The sequence below is a fragment of the Erythrolamprus reginae genome, chromosome 2 (genome assembly GCF_031021105.1).
Source record: "Erythrolamprus reginae isolate rEryReg1 chromosome 2, rEryReg1.hap1, whole genome shotgun sequence".
Taxonomy (NCBI): domain Eukaryota; kingdom Metazoa; phylum Chordata; class Lepidosauria; order Squamata; family Dipsadidae; genus Erythrolamprus; species Erythrolamprus reginae.
Window position 1 is genome coordinate 218,003,756 of NC_091951.1, and position 21,501 is coordinate 218,025,256.

Here is a 21,501-nt window from a genome sequence, read left to right on the forward strand (position 1 = left end):
GTGTATAACTCTATTCATTGATAATTGACAGTTCAATCAGCATTTTGTAAATATTTAAAATTGTTCTTTTTTTAATGTGATACAACAATGAAATAATTTATTTTAAAAGAAAGGAAAAATATATAAAAAGCATTTAGATAGTGTCCACTCTTTCATTTTTCCTCCAGAGTTTATGCTGTTTCTGTATACCTTTGGGGGACATCTTCAAGCTTGTATTGCAGGAAATATTTTTCTTCATTTTAAAGGAGCCCTTTGTCTTTTTGCAGTATAAAGCCTAAAGCGCTACAGAAAATTAGTCTGTACTTTTTGTTAAGAGGCCATGATGGACCACAATAAAAGTGCCTCCTATCCTTTGATCCCTGAAATCTTTACAAATAAAACTAATGGAAGAGTTCAGATTTTCTCTCTTCTCCATCTCAAAGGTGCTTTTTCAAAAAGCAACTGGACTATTTTTCCTTGAAGACATTTTGCTTCTCATCCAATAAGATTTTTCAGTCAGAATGCTGATTTACCACCAGAACTTAAAAGACAAGGGCTGAACAACACAAACAAACGACAGCTAATCTTAAAAGGCAGCCATAAACAAACCCCAATCAACGTTTTTTAAAAACCGCATACAACAAGTACTATAAATACCACACACAGAACAGCACACACTCTGCTAGAGAAGGTGGGGCTCCAGCAGGAGTCAAAAAGCTTGGAAGACAAATCTTCTGGTCCTGGTGGCTGACCCAGATTCGATCCTGCAACATTATCCTGGAACATGTATATTTGCCTTCAATAATTTTTAGTATTACTCCAGAATTGCAGAAGCTGCACAGAGATTCCTTCATCCTTCTGATTTCCCACTGAAGATGTCAATAATACCAAAGCAAATCAGTTACCAAAAGATGGTTCTCCTTCCCTCTTGCTGATCAGTATTAGTGGAGAGATATCATTTTCCTTTACTTTGTTTGCCTTTTCTGATGCGTTTCCATTTTTGATGCAAGATTTCAGCCTAAATTCTAGTCACTGCCTGATCCAGTTTCACAGTAACTAAACAAAGAAATCTCTTCTTGTGTGACTGATAACCATATAAATTTGTTGGATAAATAAATAAAAATAAAACAATACAAAAATACCGTTTCATCCCTGGCCCTTTGCACTTGCATCTTCTTGCCCCTTACTTAGCCTTTCAATTAACTCTGGTAGTTCCCGGTGCTCCAGGAATTTTGAAAGATGTGGTACAGTGCTTCTGAGATGACATCTGTCAGCTCCTTTAGAACTCTGGGATGTAATCTGTCGGGTCTTGGTGGTTTTATATGAATTCATCAATTCATGACCACATTCATTCAACTAGCCCTACTGCTCATGAATTTGTTGAAGATTAAAGAGGAAGCCAAGCCCAGTTCACCCCTGAAGTGGTCACTTGAGTGCCAGTCCTAAAGCACACTGATCCAGATGAGTCCTTTGTGATAAAAGCAAATGCCAGTGATGTGACCCTGAGGGTGGTGCTGCTCCATAAGAATACAAAAGGAGAGTTGCAGCTATAAAGCTACACGTCTTCAGAGACTGAGACTGAGTTTTCAGAGACTGAGAGACAATGGGCTATCTGGGAAAAGGAAGCCTAAGCAGTCAGCTGGGCTCTCCTAACCTAGAGACTATTGTTGGAAGGCATTAAGATTCTTTTCGAGGTGTGGATGGACCATAAGAATCTAGAAACACTGAAGCTCCCCAAAAGCTGTCTCCCAAGTACAATACTTAATCACTTCAACCTCACTCTACTATCTACTAAGAGGGAAAAATTTCTTGGCAAGCGCCCTCACAAATGCACAGTACAACAGTGCTCGAAAGGAGGTTGTCAATTTCATCACTCCTTCCAAATAAGTAGCAGCACCAGCCCTCACAAGACAGCAAGAAGCATTGCCATCACTGCTGACCCAAAATCTTAATGAAACCACTAATAGAAGCCTAGGCAGGGGATGAGTAGTTCCAACAATACCAATGTGAGCTGTCCTGTGAGATTGGCATGGATGGGGAGCAAACTATACATCCCACCAAGCCAACAATCTTAGTATTGCAGCAGAGTCATGATGAGAAGACAGTAGGGCATTTTGGATTTGTACAAGCCTTTCATCTTGTAAGGAGAGAGTTTTGGTACGGGTGAAGAAGCCAGCTGTCCTGTTTGTGTATCAGTGAAGAGGCTGCCCAGCAAGCCTCCAGACCTGTTACAGACTGTGGCTAGCCCTACAGCTCACCGAAGGGACATAGCTATAGACTTTACTGAGGAGCTGCTGGAGAATGCTGGGAATACTGTGATCTGGGTCATGGTGAACCTATTTTCTAAGCATTTTGTGGTGCACCACCCATTTTGTGGTGTGCCAGAGGATCCTTTCTGCTCAATTCCTAACTAGACTTTGTACAGCACATGCATGGTGTTCTGAAACACACGATCTCAGATTGGGGAATGCAATTCATATCAAAGTTTTGGCATGAGTTCCTAAGCTTGTTAGGATACTCCCAGTATCTTAGTTCTGCCTAGCATCTTCAAACGAATGGCGCCTGTAAACATACAAATATAGTCTTGGAGCAATATCTTAGATGATACATGAACTACCATACCAGCAAGACAATTGTGAATAACTTCTGCCCTTCGCTGAGATGGCATAGAATAACACTGTACATAGCAGCACTGGGTTTACCCCCTTTCAACTGGCCGCCGATGGGGAATTTTTGCCTATGCCAGAGCTCCCTCAAGAAACCCCTTTGTCAATTACATTGAGTGGATAAGTACTTTGAAAATCATGGTGCAAAGTGTTAGGCAGCATGGGAGAAGCAGAAGAGACAGGCTGACAAGAAGAGACCACCTGAGAAGGAGTTTAGAATAGGAAATGGGGTGTACCTGTCCATGAAGTTCTTGCAGTTGGGATAGCCCTGCAAGAAGTTGGGGCCTAAGTACATAGGTCCTTTCCCTATCATCCGGGTTGGTGGAATTGAAATTGCCAAAAAACCTCAAGCGCATTCACCCAGTGTTTCACTGTAGTTTGTTAAAGCCCTTCCGAAGCTCACCGTTGAGGCCGTTCATTGAGCCTCCCCCTCCCTATATGGGTAGAAGGAGAAAGATCAAGGAGATTCTTGATTCTCAATACTACAAGGGGAAGTTGCAATATTTAGTCTTATGGAAGGGGTTTCTCTTGGCAGAGGCAGAATAGGTGATGTCAACAAAAGACCATGCCCCTAGACCACAGGTGTCAAACGTGCCGCATCATTTCATGACTTTTTCTCATAAGCGGAGCTGGAGTGGCCTGCATATGATGCATCTGGCCCACGTGCCACCAGTTTAACACCTCTGCTCTAGAGTCACCCAGAGGTTCTATGCTAGGTACCAGGACCTACCCCACTAAGATAAAATCTGGAAAGAAATTGTGGTATACATGCGTGTTTGTTTCCTTGTAAGATTAATCATCTTTGTAGAGGGTCGACATGTCATGATTGACTCGCTATGCAGCCCCACTTGCAACCAGACAACAGAAGGGAGGGAAGGTACTGGAAGGAAATTTAGAATTCAAGTAGGCTAACTAGAAGCCTGAAACAGACTCAGTCAACACCAGAAGGTCACTGGCTGGGAATGTCGAGGCAGACAGATCACTCCCAAAACGAAGTGAATGCAAATGATTGGTAAAAATGGACATTGGGAGGATTAGAGGGAAAGGTTTTCCTATACTGTTTGTGCGCAAAATAATTAGAACTGGCTTTTCTATTTCTGTATCCATATGGTATTTTCATACTGTTGGTAAAAAATTGTCCCAGGAGTTTCTTTTGCTGTCTTATCAAGTTGGATAGTTGACAGTATTAATGTAAACAGTATTTTATTAATCCCTCATAGCATATAAAACTGAACCGACTCATACTTTGATCTTAAAGTCCAGTTTCCAAAGTTTTGAAGCATAACTAAAACATTAGAATAATATTAATAGTCTTACATTAAACCAGAGCTTTTAATTGCTTCTGTACCTTTTGGCTAAGAGCAATTAGAAAAGTTTTTTTAATTACAGGTTTTAAATATATATATTGATTTATTTTATTAGAGCTGGAAGGGACCTTGTAGGTCATCTGGTCCAACCCCCTGCAGAGACAGGAGACCCTATGCCATTTCAGATAAATGGCAGTCCAATCTCCCCTTGAAAGTTTCAAGTGTTGGAGCACTCACAACCTCCGCTGGCAAACTGTTCCACTGGTTGATCGCTCATCAGAAAGTTCCTTCTTATTTCCAGGTTGAATCTCTCTTTGGTCAGCTTCCATCCATTATTTCTAGTCTGGCCTTTTGGTACTTTGGAAAACAGCCTGAACTCCTCCTCTCTGTGGCAGTCCCTCAGATACTGGAACACTGCCATCATATCTCCCCTGGTCCTTCTCTTTGCTAGACTAGCCATGCCCAGTTCCTGCAATCTCTCTTCATATGTTTTAGTTTCCAATTCCCTTATCATCTTGGTTGCTGTCTTCTGCACTTTTTCTAGAGTTTCAATGTCTTTTTTGTAGTGTGGTGACCAAAACTGGATGCAGTACTCTAAGTGTGGTCTAACTAAAGCTTTATAGAGTGGTATTAGTACCTCCCTAGTCCTAGATTGTATCTGTTGATGCAACTCAGGATTGTATTGGCCTTTTTGGCTGCTGCTGCACATTGCTGACATATTTAGTTGGTTATCCACCGAGACTCCAAGATCCTTCTCGAAGTCACTCTATTGAGTCTGGTTTCACCCAATTTATATGTATGACTTTGGTTTCTCTTACCTAGGTATAGGATTTTATTTGTTTGATATATAGCAAAAATTTGTATTTTGGTTCTTTCTGCTTGATAATATATTACAGTAGTCTCTTCTTTCAGACACATCCTTTTCAGACTACAGACCTATACTCTCTTACTCTCACTCACATAGAGAAGCAAAGATATGTATAAAAATTCAGTGTAATACCTGAAAAAGGGATTTTTCAGATCAAGAAGGTTGCTGGATTTAGAGCCTGTTTGATCCACTTGAGCAACGATACTTATGTCATAACTCTGTCTGAAAAAGAAGAGTAAGTGGTGAATAGTCATTAGTTATCCTTTATGACAATTAGACAAGACAAGTTCAAGATAATGGAGATCCTGAATGTATTGAAAGATAAAAGAAAGCAATTGTGAACTTGATTTAAAAGGAAATATAAGAGGCATTAGAATCAATTTCAGCCACTGCTCTTCTACATTATTTAATCTAGAAAGTGCAATAATTGTAAATAAATAACTAATTTTATGTAGGCCTATCCTATTTTATTTCATGAATACACAAATATAGCTTGCTGTTTTTCAAGAACCGTTCTCAAATGTACCGTATTGAAAGATAAATCAGTAACATTAGAGATAATGAAGGAAAATTGACAATAAAATCCTAATATTCGTTAGGCATGGGGGAATTGATACTTTCCCTCCCCCAAGGCTTATAAAATTTATGCATGGTATGCTAGTATGTATGATTGGTTTCTAAATTGGGGTTTTAAATTAACTTAAATATTAGATTTGTTTACATTGTATTATTATTGCTCTGAGCTGCCCTGAGTCTGCGGAGAGGGGTGGCATACAAATCTGATTAATAAATAAATAGCAAAATGTTTAGTTGAAAAAATAGTTTTTATATTAAATTGTACTTTGTAACTGATTTTGGAATCTGTGAAGTAACAATCAACTCACAACACCTAACAAACATATTCCAAATATATTCAAGTTCACTATTGAATCCATTAGACCAGAGGTTAGACCATTTGACAAGTTATTTTGAGGACACTTGCCATTTTCTGAAGCCGATTCCTCTCATCTTACCTCTTGTTGGCAATGAGGAGGCATGTCCCTGAGAGGGTGTCACCAGCCTTAGCAAAAAGTGGAGACTGAAACAGGCATCGGACTTGATACCAGTGAGTAAGAGGTTCTGTGGGAGCAGTTGAAAGCCAAACAGTCATTCTAATAGGATAGAGACAAAAGTAGAAACTTCATGAATCCATAGTCCATCTTTGAAATATTTACTGTAGTTTTAAAAACAGATTCAGCTGCACAATTGGTTTGTGCAAGCCAATATAACATACATGAGTAGTTCACATGTAACTTATTAGGTGCATAAATTTAGGGTCAAACAACATAACTTTAGTATTAACTACCCTCTTTAATCAGTCTTGAGATAAATAATGTTGGATTAGGAAATTCCCAAGTAATAATAATTGTTTCCCAGTAAGAAACAAAATGCAGAAATACACATTTTCTTTCTTTTTCACATATTTAGCCACAGGGCACAAATAAAAAAATAATTGCCACATACAGTTGCTATTTTAATCTGGCATGTTCAAGTTAATGTTTCACAGGATTGTAATAACAATTAAGTTAACACGATGTAGGAAAGCACATCTTTGTCCTCACTTACACTGAACCAATGAAGGCTACATCAAACCAGAAAGCCAACCCATGGACTAATCCTGAATGTAGCATGTGGAATTTGAATGGAATTTCTATCCTGGAAAATAAAAGTCAGAGTGAGTCACATGACACTAACTTCTTGTAGACACATTGTTCTATATACATGGAAAATATATAGTACACATTACATACTAGGAATATAATAACTCCTTTCACAAAGTATATAAGGCACTATTACTCATCGAACATTATAGTCTGGAGCAATGCTGAGAATTGTATTCAGAACTTTCCCAATACAGAAGAATTCTCACTGCACACTTCAGAGACTCAGAATGGTTTATATAGAGACATTTTGACATAAAGGATAACAATTTTCCTTGAAGTGTTATTTTACTAAAATATGTTTCTCACTCGTTGCAACTTTAAGATGTCTTGGTGTCAGTTCCAGTATTTCCCAGATAGACAAACATCTTAAAGTTGCCAAGGTTGAGAAAATCTGTATTAAAAAATGTAATCGTTCTTTAATAAAAGACTAGTTCTTAATTCCTATTTTAATTTACATTTACACATTCACATTTCAAGATAAAAAAATCCTCAATCAAATATTATGTACAATAAATGTTAGATGTTTTATCTATGCTGATAGCTCAGAATTATCAACTAGGTTGAAACTTTGACCCCAAAAGAAACCTACCTGGATTGAGAACAGACATTAACTAAATAATATGGGTTCTATTTAGGGGATGGACTATTTTTACTTTCTAAGAAATGAAAAAATAAAAATAAAAATGACAACCCTTAAAAATGATCCCACTAGCACCTAATCCACAGCAATTCAAATAATCCAGCATGATGATTTTTCCAGTACTCAAAACCTATTTTCACAAGATACTGAGCAAATGAAGTCTTGGCTTCCCACAAGTAAAGTATGTTTAATACAGACACCTTACCAGGGCAAAATCCACATCCCAAATGTAAGAAAAAGGGTGTTGGTCTTACCTGACACCCCTTTTCTCTGGCTGGTGGAGGTAGCATGCAGGAATGGTTTAACTCCATCTAGGATCTGATTGGACTGAATCTGCAATCTTTAAAGTCATGCCTCCTCCGCCATCTTCCCCAGCATGCGATGAAGGTATCACTACAGACAGACCAGGGGTGGAATGCTCCCGGTTTGCATGTGTCTCTTGATCCCTGGAGAGCTGGTCCCGAAGGCAGTCCAAGGCTCTGCTCACCAACCCGGACGCTGCCATTTGGGTTCTTTTATCCTCAATCAGATCCTAGACAGAGTTAACCCATTCCTGGATACTATCTACACCCATATTGGAGAAAAATATACAGTGGGGAAAAAAGTACTTAGTCAGACACCAATTGTGCAAGTTCTCCCACTTAAAAAGATGAGAGAGGCCTGTAATTGACATCATAGGTAGACCTCAGCCATGAGAGACAACATGAGAAAACACATCCAGAAAATCACATTGTCTGATTTTTAACAAATTTATTTCCAAATTATGGTGGAAAATAAGTATTTGGTCACCTACAAACAAGCAAGATTTCTGGCTCTCAGGTTCCTCTGTCCTCCACTCATTACCTGTAGTAATGGCACCTGTTTGAATTTGTTATCAGTATAAAAGACACATGTCCAGAACCTCAAAACCTCACACTCCAAACTCCACTATGGTGAAGATCAAAGAGCTGTGGAAGGACACCAGAAACAAAATTGTAGCCCTGCACCAGGCTGGGGAAGACTGAATCTGCAATAGGCAAGCAGGTTGGTGTGAAGAAATCAACTCTGGGAGCAATAATTAGAAAATGGAAGACATACAAGATCACTGATAATCTCCCTTGATCTGGGACTACATGCAAGATCTCATCTCGTGGGGTCAAAATGATCACAAGAACAGTGAGCAATAATCCCAGACCCACACAAGGGAACCTAGTGAATGACCTGCAGAGAGCTGGGACCAACATAACAAAGGCTACCATCAGTAACACACTACGCCGCCAGGAACTCAAGATTCTGCAGTGCCAGACGTGTCCCCCTGTTTAAGCCAGTACATGTCCAGGCCCGTCTGAAGTTTGCTAGAGAGCATTTGAATGATCCAGAAGAGTATTGGGAGAATGTCATATGATCAGATGAAACAAAGTAGAACTGTTTGGTAGAAACACAACTTGTCGTGTTTGGAGGAGGAAGAATGCTGAGTTGCATCCAAAGCTACTGTGAAGCATGGGGGTTGGCAACATCATGTTTTGGGGCGGTTTCTCTGCAAAGGGACCAGGACGACTGATCTGTGTACATGAAAGAATAAATGGGGCCATGTATTGTGAGATTTTGAGTGCAAACCACCTTCCATCAATGATCCCAAATATACCGCCAGGGCAACGAAGGGGTGGCTTCATAAGAAGCATTTTAAGGTCCTGGAGTTGCCTAGCCAGTCTCCAGATCTCAACCTTATAAAAAACTTTTGGAGGGAGTTGAAAGTCCGTGTTGCCCAACGACAGCCCAAAGTATCACTGCTCTAGAGCAGTGTTTCCCAACCTTTTTTGAGCCGCGGCACATTATTCATATTTTCAAAATTCTGGGGAACACTGAAGGGGGGGCGGGGGCGGGGCTAAAGAAAAGTTTGGACAAAAAAAATCTCTTCCTCCATTTCACTCTATTTCTCCCTCCCTCTTTCTCTCTCTCCATCCCTCTTTCTTTCTTCCTCTTTTTTGCTCTTTCTCTCTCCCTCCTTCCCTCCCTCCATGTCTTTCCCTCTCCCTCCTTCCCCCCTCTCTTTCTCTCTCTTGCTTTCTTTCCCTCTCTTTCTCTTTCTCTCTTTCTCTCATTCTCTCTCCCCTCCTTTTTCTCTCTCTCTCTTTCTCTCTCGTTCACCATGCCGGCAACAGAGAGAAAAAGAAAGAGAGAGAGAGAGCTGGAGAGAGAATGGAGGGCGCCGTTGTCTTCGCCTCCGCCCGCCGGCTCTGCAGCTAAGAGGCAACAGCAGCCATCAGCCTCCTCACCCTCCCAGACGTTCCCAGCGCCCGGCCACGCGCCGCCTCCCGTTAGCCCGGCTGACCTTTCCCTGCTGCCGTTTTCTCTTCATGGCACAAAGCCACACAGTCCCGGACTCCCGGATCGCTCGCTTTTCCGGCCAGCAAGCGCGGCGCTTTCCTGGGCAGATGGCTTTGCTGACCGGAGAAGCGAGCGAGCACCATGAAAACGGCAGCAGGGAAAGGTCGGCCGGGCTAACGGGAGGCGGCGCGCGGCCGGGCGCTGGGGACGTCTGGGAGGGCGAGGGGAGCCGGCGGGCGGAGGCAAAGACAACGGCGCCCTCCATTCTCTCTCCGGCAGCGAAGGAGAGGGGGCGGATCACGCCCCAATACAGGAGGCGGAGGCGGCGGAGGAGGAGAGTGGGCGGATCGGACGGGCAATGGGGCAGGGCAGAGAAGCCAGGGGCGCGTTTGGCCAGAGGCACCGTGGGGAGGCAGGGGCGGCCGCGGCTCCCTTTACTCCTACTGCCGGACCTCCCCGCCCCTGCCTCCTTTTTCCCGCCTTCATTCTTTGGGGCCCAGCCGGAAACAGCTGCATCGGGCAGTAGCCGGGGGATAGCTGCCTCCAGGTCGGAGGCACTGGCGGTCCGGCACTGGCAGTGCCCCGCCCACCTGGAGCTTCCTGCGGCACACCTGACCGTGTCTCGCGGCACACTACTGTGCCGCGGCACACCGGTTGGGAAACGCTGCTCTAGAGGAGATCTGCTGGGAGGAATGGGCCAAAATACCAGCAACATTGTGTGCCAACCTTGTGAGGACTTACAGAAAATATTTGACCTCTGTCATTGCCAACAAAGGATAAATAACAAAGTATTGAGATGAACTTTTGTTATTGACCAAATATTTATTTTCCACCATAATTTGGAAATAAATTTGTTAAAAATCAAACAATGTGATTTTCTGGATGTGTTTTCTCATGTTGTCTCTCATGGTTGAGGTCTACCTATGATGTCAATTACAGGCCTCTCTCATCTTTTTAAGTGGGAGAACTTGCACAATTGGTGTCTGACTAAATACCTCCCCCCCGTCCATTGTATCTTGGATCACCATGGCAAATATTTCAGGGAAAGGTTCTATCAACTTCAAAGTAATGAATGAAAATTCACAAAAGGTTGTTTTCATGGCAGATTCCCACACTATAAGCCTATGATGGCTCATCTGTATAGATTGTGAATGGGAAGTGCATGGAAGAAGGAGAGTTACAGGGTGCGTTCCAAAAGTAATGCAATTTTAAAAAAGTAATTTATTGAATAGATTTGCACAAACACTTAAAATTCTTCAAAGTACTGTGTCTTTGCGCATCTACACATTTTTTCTAACGACTCTGCCATGGCCGGTACGTGCCCTAGAAGGCGTCTTCGGGGACCTCTCGCAAGGTCTTCATCACGGCTGATTGGATCTCTTCTACGGATAAAAAATGTCACAATGTGCTACGAGTCTGCAAGTTCCTGGCCAAACACCAGGTGCCAACCCTGCCCTCACCCCATATTGTCCTGACGTCACCCCAGCAGACATCTTTTTGGTCCCAGCCCTGAAAGGAACCCGTTTTTCGTCCATAGAAGAGATCCAATCAGCCGTAACGAAGACCTTGCGAGAGGTCCCTGAAGATGCCTTCCAGGGCGCGTACCGATCATGGCAGAATCGCTGGAAAAAATGTGTAGACGCCCAAGAACAGTACTTTGAATTATTTTAAGTGTTTGTGCAAATCTGTTCAATAAATTACTTTAAATGCATTACTTTTGGAACGCACCATGTATACCACCAAGTAAAGTCAAAAGATAGCTGCAAAGATTTGCCAATATGCTATAGAAAATTACTGACCATAATTATGATGGTTCATATTTTGGCATCTAATTGCAAACAAGTCCTACTAATGTAAAAAAAACACCATAATATTTCTTAAGAAAATATAAGTTTGCCAAAATGGAATTACAGTGGGATCAGAGTGTTGAATGTTTTGGAGAAAATATTACCTGTGCAAATCTGCTTCTTTGGCATCTAAAAAGTTTACGGTGTATTTAACAGATTTGGCCATTAGAATCCTAATATCAAAGGTATCCTAGGAATAAAAAAAATAAATTAATGATTAGTTCTGGTTAAGGTAGGATGACTAAAACCATGGCTCAGTGAAGGGTTGTAAAAATTTTTACTACCACCATATGACCAGGTGGGAGTGGCTTGATGATCATGTGACCGGGGATGGGTTAAAGGTCATGTGACTGACTTAAAGGTGGTCAGCTTGATGTCACTCACGTCAAGGGATTGGGTTAGGGTGCCTGGCCTCTCCTTGCCTCAAAGAGATACAATTTCCCTATCTATTTACTATTACTGAATATACGATTTAATTCTATATATATATGCCATGTGTGTACACACATATTGCACACAGGAGACAAAAAAATACATTACCCATTATATAAACTGTTTGTGCATGTACACACACATACACATGCGCGTGCACAGCTCTTCTAAAATTATACACATTCAACCTCATTCATTGCAATAGGAAAAACATACCCAGAGCCCAGAAGGGGAAAAAAGAAAAAAAAAAACAATTTTTTTTAACCGATTCTGTGTACCTGACCAAAATTTTTCTACCGGTTCTATGTACTTGACTGTACCCGTAGGAACCCATCACTGCTTGGCTCCCAATTAAAAGGAAAAATGATAAAATATTGTCTTTTAGACCAGAAAATGTCGGGGTGTGTGTGTGTCTTTCAGTTGATTTTTCCTCCAGCTCTTCTGCAGTTCACCAAATGGGAGAAAGCTAGTTTATATTATAGGATTTATATTATAGGAGTCCTCGGAGAGGGGCGGCACACAAATCTAATAAATTTTATTATTATTATTATTGTTGTTGTTGTTGTTGTTGTTGTTGTGAACTTTCTACAATGACTAAAAGCTTTCTGTCAGTACACACATATGGCACATGATTGCAACTCCTTAAACAAAGCACACATTTTTCTGATATTGTGCTGGCAGTTGTACAAACCTGGGGGGAAATATAGCTATTTCACATCTAACGCATTACATAGTTCTATTATGCTATACTTTCCTTCTCAGTGTTCAGGCACTCTGAAGCAGAATCAAAGGTAATGTAGATGGTAGAAAATGGAACTACTCTGCGATTTAACTCCCCCCCCCCCCCCCCCCCCCGTAGTTCTAAAACTTTAGCCTGTCAAAATTTTGGTCACAATTAATTCCAAAAATCTTTAAATGGAGGAAAACCAGCTATCCATGAATACAAAGGTTAACTTAATGGAATCACAAGCAGAGTGTTTGCATCCAGAATTTTCATTCTAAGTAGTCTTATTTTCAAGAAAGGAAACAAGAATGTTTTAACTGTGTCACAGCTGCCAACTTCACTTTGCATGTTGCCAGCCTGACATTGTAATGGTGGGAGGAATTGGAATATGGATGATTTGGGAGGAATTGGGTTTGAAGCAGAGTTGGCCTGGATTGAGGAGATTCAATCAAGAATAGAATATAATTCTTTATTGGCCAGGTGTGATTTGTCTTAGGTATGTATATACTCTCAGTTTACATAAATAAAATACATTCACCAAGAATAAAAAGATACAATACTTAGTGATAGTCAAGGTTACTAATAAGCTATCAAATTGTATTAGAAAACAAATAAAAACAACATAATTGAAAGATACAAGCCACATGGTTATAATAATAAGTGCTAAGAAATAGATAGAGGAAGACAATAATAATAGTAATACAATCTTAGAAAACCATTTGACAGTGTTGTGGGAATTAGTTGTTAAGCAGAGTAATGTCATTCGGGAAAAACAAGATCAACAAAAGGAATGCGACAATGGGAAAAGCTCAAACTTAGGGTCCGTTTCCAAAACAACTTGAGAACTTTCAATTGGACAATGACTGATTAAAGAGGGGTTGGCCAGGAAAAAAGGAAAATTAATTACAGCATTATCACGCCCAGTCAACAGATTATGTTTGCTCTATTCTTAAATTGGTTTATTATCTGTTTAGTATAACCTTGGAAAAAGAGTTGAACCAGGAGGATTTCTTTGCTAATTAATTTAAATTAGTTTAAACGACACAGTGAATCTGTAAACATTGGACCAAAGGGCATGAAGTTCTTAACAGAAAATAGTTCTCTCTCACATTGTCTGCTTCTTTATAAAATCTTTATAAAAAGGGGGAAGGAGTTGTATCAAATTTCTGTATAAATCAGACTAAATTCTTCTCAAAGAACTTCCAAAATTTCTATAAATGTATTCAAAATCATAAAGTGGTATTTGAGGTGAAGCTTTGTCTAAAGCATTCCAGCCAACTTTTGATTAATGACAAAAGGACAACTACTAGTAAATGTAGTTATTCAGTGTGAGGGAAAGGGAAAGGTGTTATTTACTGAACATGGGCCAAGAATGAGGCAACTGTCTGGTAATCAAACAACTATATCTAGATTAGAACCACTATGGGTAATATTCATGCCAACACTGCCTTGAAGACAAGTTAACACAATATCTGTGCTTAGCACAATTCCAGATGTATAGCATTCACTGCATGCTATCATAGGTCCCTCCCCCCCCCTATTTTCAATTGGTTGCATTGATTGCCGATCGGTTTCCTGTCACAATTCAAAGTGTTGGTTATGACCAATAAAGCCCTTCATAGCATTGGACCAGAATATCTCCGAGTCCGCCTTCTGCCGCACGAATCCCAGCGACCAGTTTGGTCCCAGAGTTGGCCTTCTCCGGGTCCCGTCGACTAAACAATGTCAGTTGGTGGGACCCTGGGGAAGAGCCTTCTCTGTGGTGGCCCCGACCCTCTGGAACCAACTCCCCCCGGAGATTAGGATTGCCCCCACCCTCCTTGCCTTTCTCAAACTCCTTAAAACCCACCTCTGCCGTCAGGCATGGGGGAACTGCTTCCCCTGGGCCATTCCGTTTAATGCATGGTATGTTTGGGATGTATGATTGTTTTTATATTAAGGGTTTTTAAACTGTTTTTTATAATTGGATTTGTACTGTGTTTAATTGTTGTGAGCCGCTCCGAGTCTTCGGAGAGAAGCGGCATACAAATCTAATAAATAATAATAATTATTATTATTATTTCAACTATTGCAAACCTCCAAAGTGCTATAGGAACAATACAACTTACCACAACAGGCTGTCTAAAATATTCATCTACTGCTGCACCTCGGAGTGCTGATAAATCTACTCCATGAAAAGATGGCTGATACCTGCAATATAAAAAATTGTATCTTATCAACCAACATGATGAAAAATATTAAATAAAATATTAAATATTAAAGAGATGAAATCCAAGAGGAAAGATTTGAAAAGAAACACCTGGAGGAACCTGCCTGCTCATTAACTAGAGTAGGCAGAACAGGCAGTGCTAAGTTCAAATGCCACTCCGAGTCTCCGGAGAGGGGCGGCATACAAATCTAATTAATAATAATAATAATAATAATAATAATAATAATAATAATAATAATAATGATGATGATGATGATGAAACCAGAGATTCCTCATGTAGTTGAACATTTTGGCAACAAATTCCATAACTCCTCTTCATACACGTCAAATCTTATACATTTGGGGTGATCAAGTGGGGAAGGCTGAAGTACAAGTACAGTTCCCATTTTCTGTGGGATAAACTACAGTAGCAAAAACTGGATTAAAGAAGAGAAAAGACGCACCAAAAGTTAGCTTTTGTGAATTGTTCCATGTATAGCTGTTCATCTGTAAATGGGGCTAGATGGACATCGCCAATAGTTGGAAACATATTTCCTAAAATGGAGCAGAAGATAACATATATTTATAGTTTCATTTAATTTTTTTGAATAGAAAAGAATCATTTTATCTTGTTTTCAATTTTAATAAAATCTCTAAAGTTTAATCAAATATTTTTTTTAAACCAAACAAAACAGGAGGTCAATTGTAAAGACTGATAAACAAAACTAAATAAAAGCATGTTAACTAATCAAATCAAAATTTTGACCCACCTCATTTTTGTTTTGTTTTTGTTTAACATACTGGCTGTCAAATTCCAAGGATCTAAAAATTAGCATATAATTGAATTTACCAAATAAAGGCTACCTTAAACTATTAATGGTACAAAAGTACCGGCATGGAAAAGCATTTCAAATTAAAGCATTTCAACATTAAAAGAGTGTTGATTTTTCCAGATACGCTTCTTCTCGATGTATTGCCAGAGAATCCAAAGTTAGGATTATTGCTCGGCCTTCTTCCTGTGAAGACTGAATCCGATGAGCTTTCTGCCATGCCTCTCCTGGTTACTTCCCAGTTTGATGAAGATGTAGTGGATGACTTGACTTTTATCTGACCTTGCTGTTCACTCCTGTACTCTGGACTAGACAATCGACGGGGTGGGATTGGATTCTCCAACAGTACATCAAGAAGAAGCGTATCAAGACAAGACCAACATTCTTTCTCTGATGTACTACCTTGAGAATTCAAAGTGTGGGACATACCAAAGCTTGATTGCATCAGCGGAATCCCGCCTGGCCGCTGTTTAGGGTAACCCGCTCCCTTCTTAACCAAGGGGGAGTTGGGGAGCCCTTGCAGAGTAGTGCCGAGGATTTTAACATGTTTTTCGCTGATAAAATTGCTCGGATTCGAACGGACCTTGACTCCAATTGTAAAACAGAGTCGACTGACAACGAGTCAGTCGAGGTGACTGGGGCTAAACGTCTTTGTCCATCTGTCTGGGAGGAGTTTGACTTGGTGACACCTGATGAAGTGGACAAGGCCATTGGAGCTGTGAGTTCCACCACCTGTCTACTGAATTCGTGTCCCTCTTGGTTGGTTTCGGCCAGTCGAGAGGTGACACGGAGCTGGGTCCAGAAGATTGTCAACGCCTCCTTGGGGAGGGGGTCCTTTCTGGCTCCTTATAAGGAGGCACTTGTGCGCCCCCTCCTCCAGAAGCCTTCCCTGGACCCAGCCGTGCTCAATAATTACCGTCTAGTCTCCAACCTAGAAGGTGGTGGCACTTCAACTCCAGCGGTCCTTGGAAGAAGCCGATTATCTAGGTCCTCAGCAGTCTGGATTCAGGTCCGGCTACAGCACAGAAACTGCTTTGGTTGCGTTGATGGATGATCTCTGGCGGGCCCAGGACAGGGGCTTGTCCTCTGTCCTGGTGCTTCTTGACCTCTCAGCAGCTTTCGATACCATCGACAATGGTATCCTTCTGCACCAATGCCTTTTGTAAGCTACTTAAAACCCACCTCTGCCGTCAGGCATGGGGGAATTGAGATCCTCTTTCCCCCTAGGCCTTTACAATTCTATGCGTGGTATGTATGTATGTATGTTTGGTTTTTATATTAATGGGTTTTTAATCGTTTTTAGTATTAGATTACTATTGTACACTGTTTTATTGTTGCTGTTAGCCGCCCCGAGTCTCCGGAGAGGGGCGGCATACAAATCCAATAAATAAATGAATGAATGAATAAATAAATAAATAAATGAATGAATGAATAAATAAAATAAATAAATGAAGCTGGCATGTCCTAAGAGTGGCCCATGTTCTTATCTCGAGTCTCCTGTCTGTATAAATCTTCTGGAGGACCCATCTGCTGAAGGCTGCCTCAGCTGAGGTGAATGCATCGTTTATAGTGTCTGATGAATGGGGGTGGTGATCTGCTGATCTACAGAAGCCTGTGTCGCCCAGGCAGTGCTTCTGGTAAAATGTGCGATCACTTGTCTGGGCAACGATAAAGCCTGTATTTTGTATGCCTTGGTGATTCATGTCCGAGTCCATCATCCCACTGTCATTGCATTGACCTTACTACCTAGAGCAGAAGCTGTTCTCTTTATGTACAGTGATCCCTCGTTTATTGCAGGGGTTACGTTCCAGGACCAACCGCTATAAACGAAAAAATGCGAAGTCAGGACATTAGGCTTTTTTGAAATCTTAAAGAATCGCCGCCTCCTTGAAAGCGCTCAGGGATCCGTAGGGGAAGAAAGGAGATGCCCGCCTTGCTTCCCCTTGTCCCATCCAAAGCTGCCAAGGCAGAAGACGGTGAGCCTTCCGCTTCCCCCTTGGTTGCCACAGCCTCCTGACCTCTGGGCAGCCCTAGAATCGCAACCATCAAGGCCTTCCCCCTGCCTCCCTGCTTCATTCTGACACACCAAGGCAGAGGACGGTGAGCCTTCCGCTTCCCCCTTGGCTCTGCCACTGCCTCCCGGCCTCCAGGCAGCCTTAGAATCCTGGCAGATACGGCAAGCCCGACCGTGCGCACATGCCTCACAGAAACTCGCGATGCACTGAAGCCATGAGCAGTGAACCGCGAAGTGGTGAGGGATCACTGTAAATGCGAAGTACCCTCCTTACATCCAAGGTGTGCAACTTCCTTTCTAACTCATGTTTTGGGTTTGGATAGAAGTCCAGCAATATGATTTCCTGTGGAAACAAGAATTAATCCTGGGTAAAAATGTAGGATCCGATCACAGTACAGTGGTACCTCTAACTAAGAATGGTCTACTTATGAACTTTTCTAGATAAGAACTGGGTGTTCAAGATTTTTTTTGCCTCTTTTTCTCTTTTCTTTTTTTATTATTCTTATTGATTGAATTATAAATTGCTTATTTGATTTATGGTGATAAACAAAGTGGAAGGAAGGGGGAAAAGAAAGGGGAGGAGAGTTATAGTAATAGGTATAGGATTAATATGGGATAGTAACTGGCACTAATTTTGTTAGGCATTATAAGGAAAGACAGTTGAAACAACAAAGAGATAAAATTAATAGATTAAGGAAGATTATCACTGAGTTCGATGGTGGAAGATATTTAGAATTAGGGATAATATATAGATTAGGGAAATATATAGATTAGGGAAGATTATCGCACTGCATTTTGCAGTGAAAATAATTAGAATGGGAAAAATTATTGCACTGATGTGACAGTGACACACAGATTAGGGAAGATTATTACGCTGGGATTGGCAGCAGGTCTTACCGATTAGGGAAGTTCATCACACTAAGAATGACAGTGGAGAATGTCTAGATTAGAGAAGAATATTAATACTTTGGTCCTTTTTAATGGAAGATACTTTTCGCATAAAATAATGGATGTATATTTATTTTGATTGGTTAAAGTAGAAATGATATACTGATATAATAAAATAAGTGAAATAAATGAATTGAGTAGGAAATGTATTTTAAAGTTTCTAATAACAACCCTTTCTACTATGTATAGATTAAGATACGATATGAATAGTGGTTTTCCTTTTCTTTTTCTTTTCTGCTCTTCTTTTTTCTTTCCTTTTATTCATTTTTTTAAAAAAATTCTTTCCTTCCTGGGCTTTTAAAGAGAGGTAAATTTGGATATTTTCTATTGTTAAGGGCAGTTATGCTAAAATGAGGTTTTTTTCTTAATGAAAGTAGGAATGTGTTTTCTAAAAACGCTAGAAAGGGACTGAAGCACGAGGGCATAGTTAAGAAAAATAGCAAATAGCCAAGAGAAATTTAGATAGCTATAGCACTTTAAATATAAATGAAAGTGAAGAACATTATCTAAAATCCGGATGATAGCACCTGGAAAGGATGTAGCACAGGATGAATGATATACAGTAGTACCTCTAGATACGAGCTGCTCCACATGCGAGTATTCCAAGATACGAGCCACAAGGGGAGAGAAATTTCTTTTCGAGACCCGAGCTCAAATTCGGGATACCAGCCGAGTGTCCACTAGGTGGCGCAAGAATCCTTGCTTCTGGTTATCTCGGAGGGGAAAAACAAAGTCTAAAGCCATTTGTTTCAGATACGAGTTGTTCGACGTACGAGTTGTTCGACATACAAGCTCCCTTCTGGAACGAATTAAACTCGTATCTAGAGGTACTACTGTATACCAGAAATAATTGGATAAATAATTAGAAAAATTTGATTAATTTGACTAAGAATTTGGCATTTGATATTGTATTGCATTATATTTTAATTTGAGGTATGTAAATTGAAATCTCTGTAAGGTCTGAAAAACAATAAAAAATTTATACCCCCAAAAAGATTTTTTTGCCTCTTCTCAAGAAACATCTTCCACTTACAAACCTGAGCCTCCAAAACTGTAACCGGAAAAAACAGGGAGAAGTCTCTGTGGGGCCTCTCTAGGAATCACCTGGGAGGAAACAGGGCCGGAAAAGGTGGGGAGAAGCCTCTGTGGGGCCTCTCTAGGAATCTCCTGGGAGGAAACAGGGCCAGAAAAGGTGGGGAGAAGCCTCCATGGGATCTCTCTAGGAATCTCCTGGGAGGAAACAGGGCCTTCACCCTCCCTGTGGTTTCCCCAATCACACACATTATTTGCTTTGGGAAAATTTGGGAAAAAATGCTTCTTCTTACAAACTTTTCTACTTAAGAACCTGGTCACAGAACGAATTACGTTCGTAAGTAGAGGTACCACTATATTAATCTGTCTGTATGGAAAATACACAGAGCTGCTGATTCTACTACAAAAATCATCTCGCATGTGAGGTATTGCAGGCTAGTCTCTCGGTTCAAATGGGCTCAAGGTGACTGCCTGCAGAACCTTGGATATGTCCCAAGTGGGATACGTGTCTACCACTGGCAGCCTTAAATTGGTTGCCCCCTTAATGAAGCTGCATACCATAGGATGATGTGCGAGGGCTTGTAGGTCCCCACGACAAAACTGATGCTAGCGCTGCTACCTGCTTACATATGGTGTTTGGGGACAATAAGTGGTTTGGAAAAAACCACTGTTGCTGAGGTGGGTTGATGTCATCCTTGGAGTATCAGCTGCAAAAGGTCTTCCAAATCAACTCGTATATCCTATCAGTCGAAGGCTTCTGGGAAACCTGGACTGTCATGTCAGGGCTTTCAGCTCAAATGCCAAACAGTTAGTTTTAGACACTGTGGCTCTAGATGCAGCAGTGCCCCCTGCCTGAGGGATATCCTTTCCTGTGTTATCCTCCATGGTCTGACTACTGCCAGACTGGCCAAGTCTGCAAATCATGGCCTCCTCGTCCAATGGGGAGCTATTAGTAATACTTCCCCCTTCTCCTCTAACACCTTCCTGATTATTCTCGGGATCACTGGAAGAGGGGTGTAAAGAATCCTTTTGGCCACAGAGTTTGGAGTATGTTGACTCTCTCTGCCCCAGGTGTTGCGAACCTGGAGTAAAATCTCGGCAGCTGGCTGTTTGATGGTGTGGCATTGGGTGAGGAGGCCTGGATTAGAATGTTGTCCAGGTAACATTGGACTCATATCAGTAGTGCTCTGATGTGGGCCAAGAGTGCTGCTAGGATTTTGGTGAACACCCTGGATGCCGAGGACAGATTGGATGGTAAGGCTCTGTAGCATTATTATTATTATTAATTATTATTATTACTAATTTATTACCATCATCATCAACAAGTTGAAAGGGACCTTGGAGGTCTTCTAGACCAACCCCTTGCTCAGGCAGGAAACCCTACACTACTTCAGACAAATGGTTATCCAACATCTTCTTAAAAACTTACAATGTTGGAGCATTCACAACTTTTGGAGGCAAGCACTTTCACTGATCAATTGTTCTAACTGTCAGGAATTTACTCATTAGTTCTAAGTTGCTTCTCTCTTTGATTAGTTTCTACCCATTGCTTCTTGTCCTACCCTCAGGTGCTCTGGAGAAAAACCTGATTCCCTTGGACACTGCTATCATGTGTCCACCAATCCTTTTCATTAAACTAGATATACCCACAGTTCCTGCAACCGTTCTTCAGGTTTTAGCCTTCGGTCCCCTAATGCAGTGTTTCCCATCCGGTGTGCTGCGGCACACTGGTGTGCCGCTAGACATGGTCAGGTGTGCCGCAAATAAAGAAGCTCAGCTTCTGGTCTCGCAACTTTTTGCGAAGAGCAAAAAGTTGTGAGACTGAAAACTGAGCTTCCTTCTTTGCGCCTTCCAAGTTTCCCGGCAGCTGCAGCGCCCCGCCCGGCTGGAGCTTCCCTGGCGAAGGCAGCAGGTGAGCTTTGGGGCCTGGTGGGAGGGCGGCGGCAGCAGCGGGAGGGCGGTGCGCAGTGGGAGGGTGATGGCGGTGGCAGTGGCAAGTAGCCGTGGGGCAGCGCC

At 41.4% G+C, this 21,501-nt stretch overlaps 2 protein-coding genes across 5 annotated transcripts in view; one reads left to right on the forward strand and one right to left on the reverse strand.

The window, feature by feature from the left end:
* Positions 1-21,501, forward strand: part of YIPF2 (Yip1 domain family member 2) — a 365,318-nt gene that overhangs the window by 21,508 nt on the left and 322,309 nt on the right. Inside the window, exon 10 of one of the 2 annotated variants that reach the window (XM_070741864.1) lies at positions 168-1,127. The exons of the other annotated variant lie outside the window; for it this stretch is intronic. The gene's annotated coding sequence lies outside the window, so the exon portion shown is untranslated. Of the gene's footprint in view, positions 1-167; positions 1,128-21,501 lie in introns of those variants that run through there. 2 annotated transcript variants of the gene reach the window in all.
* Positions 1-21,501, reverse strand: part of CARM1 (coactivator associated arginine methyltransferase 1) — a 121,400-nt gene that overhangs the window by 6,103 nt on the left and 93,796 nt on the right. For all 3 annotated transcript variants that reach the window (XM_070741857.1, XM_070741855.1, XM_070741856.1), the window contains 6 exons: positions 15,126-15,216; positions 14,582-14,663; positions 11,422-11,507; positions 6,426-6,515; positions 5,834-5,971; positions 4,953-5,042 (listed from right to left, as the gene is read on the reverse strand). In XM_070741857.1, the coding sequence (XP_070597958.1) occupies positions 4,953-5,042; positions 5,834-5,971; positions 6,426-6,515; positions 11,422-11,507; positions 14,582-14,663; positions 15,126-15,216 (577 nt within the window). The remainder of the gene's footprint in view (positions 1-4,952; positions 5,043-5,833; positions 5,972-6,425; positions 6,516-11,421; positions 11,508-14,581; positions 14,664-15,125; positions 15,217-21,501) is intronic.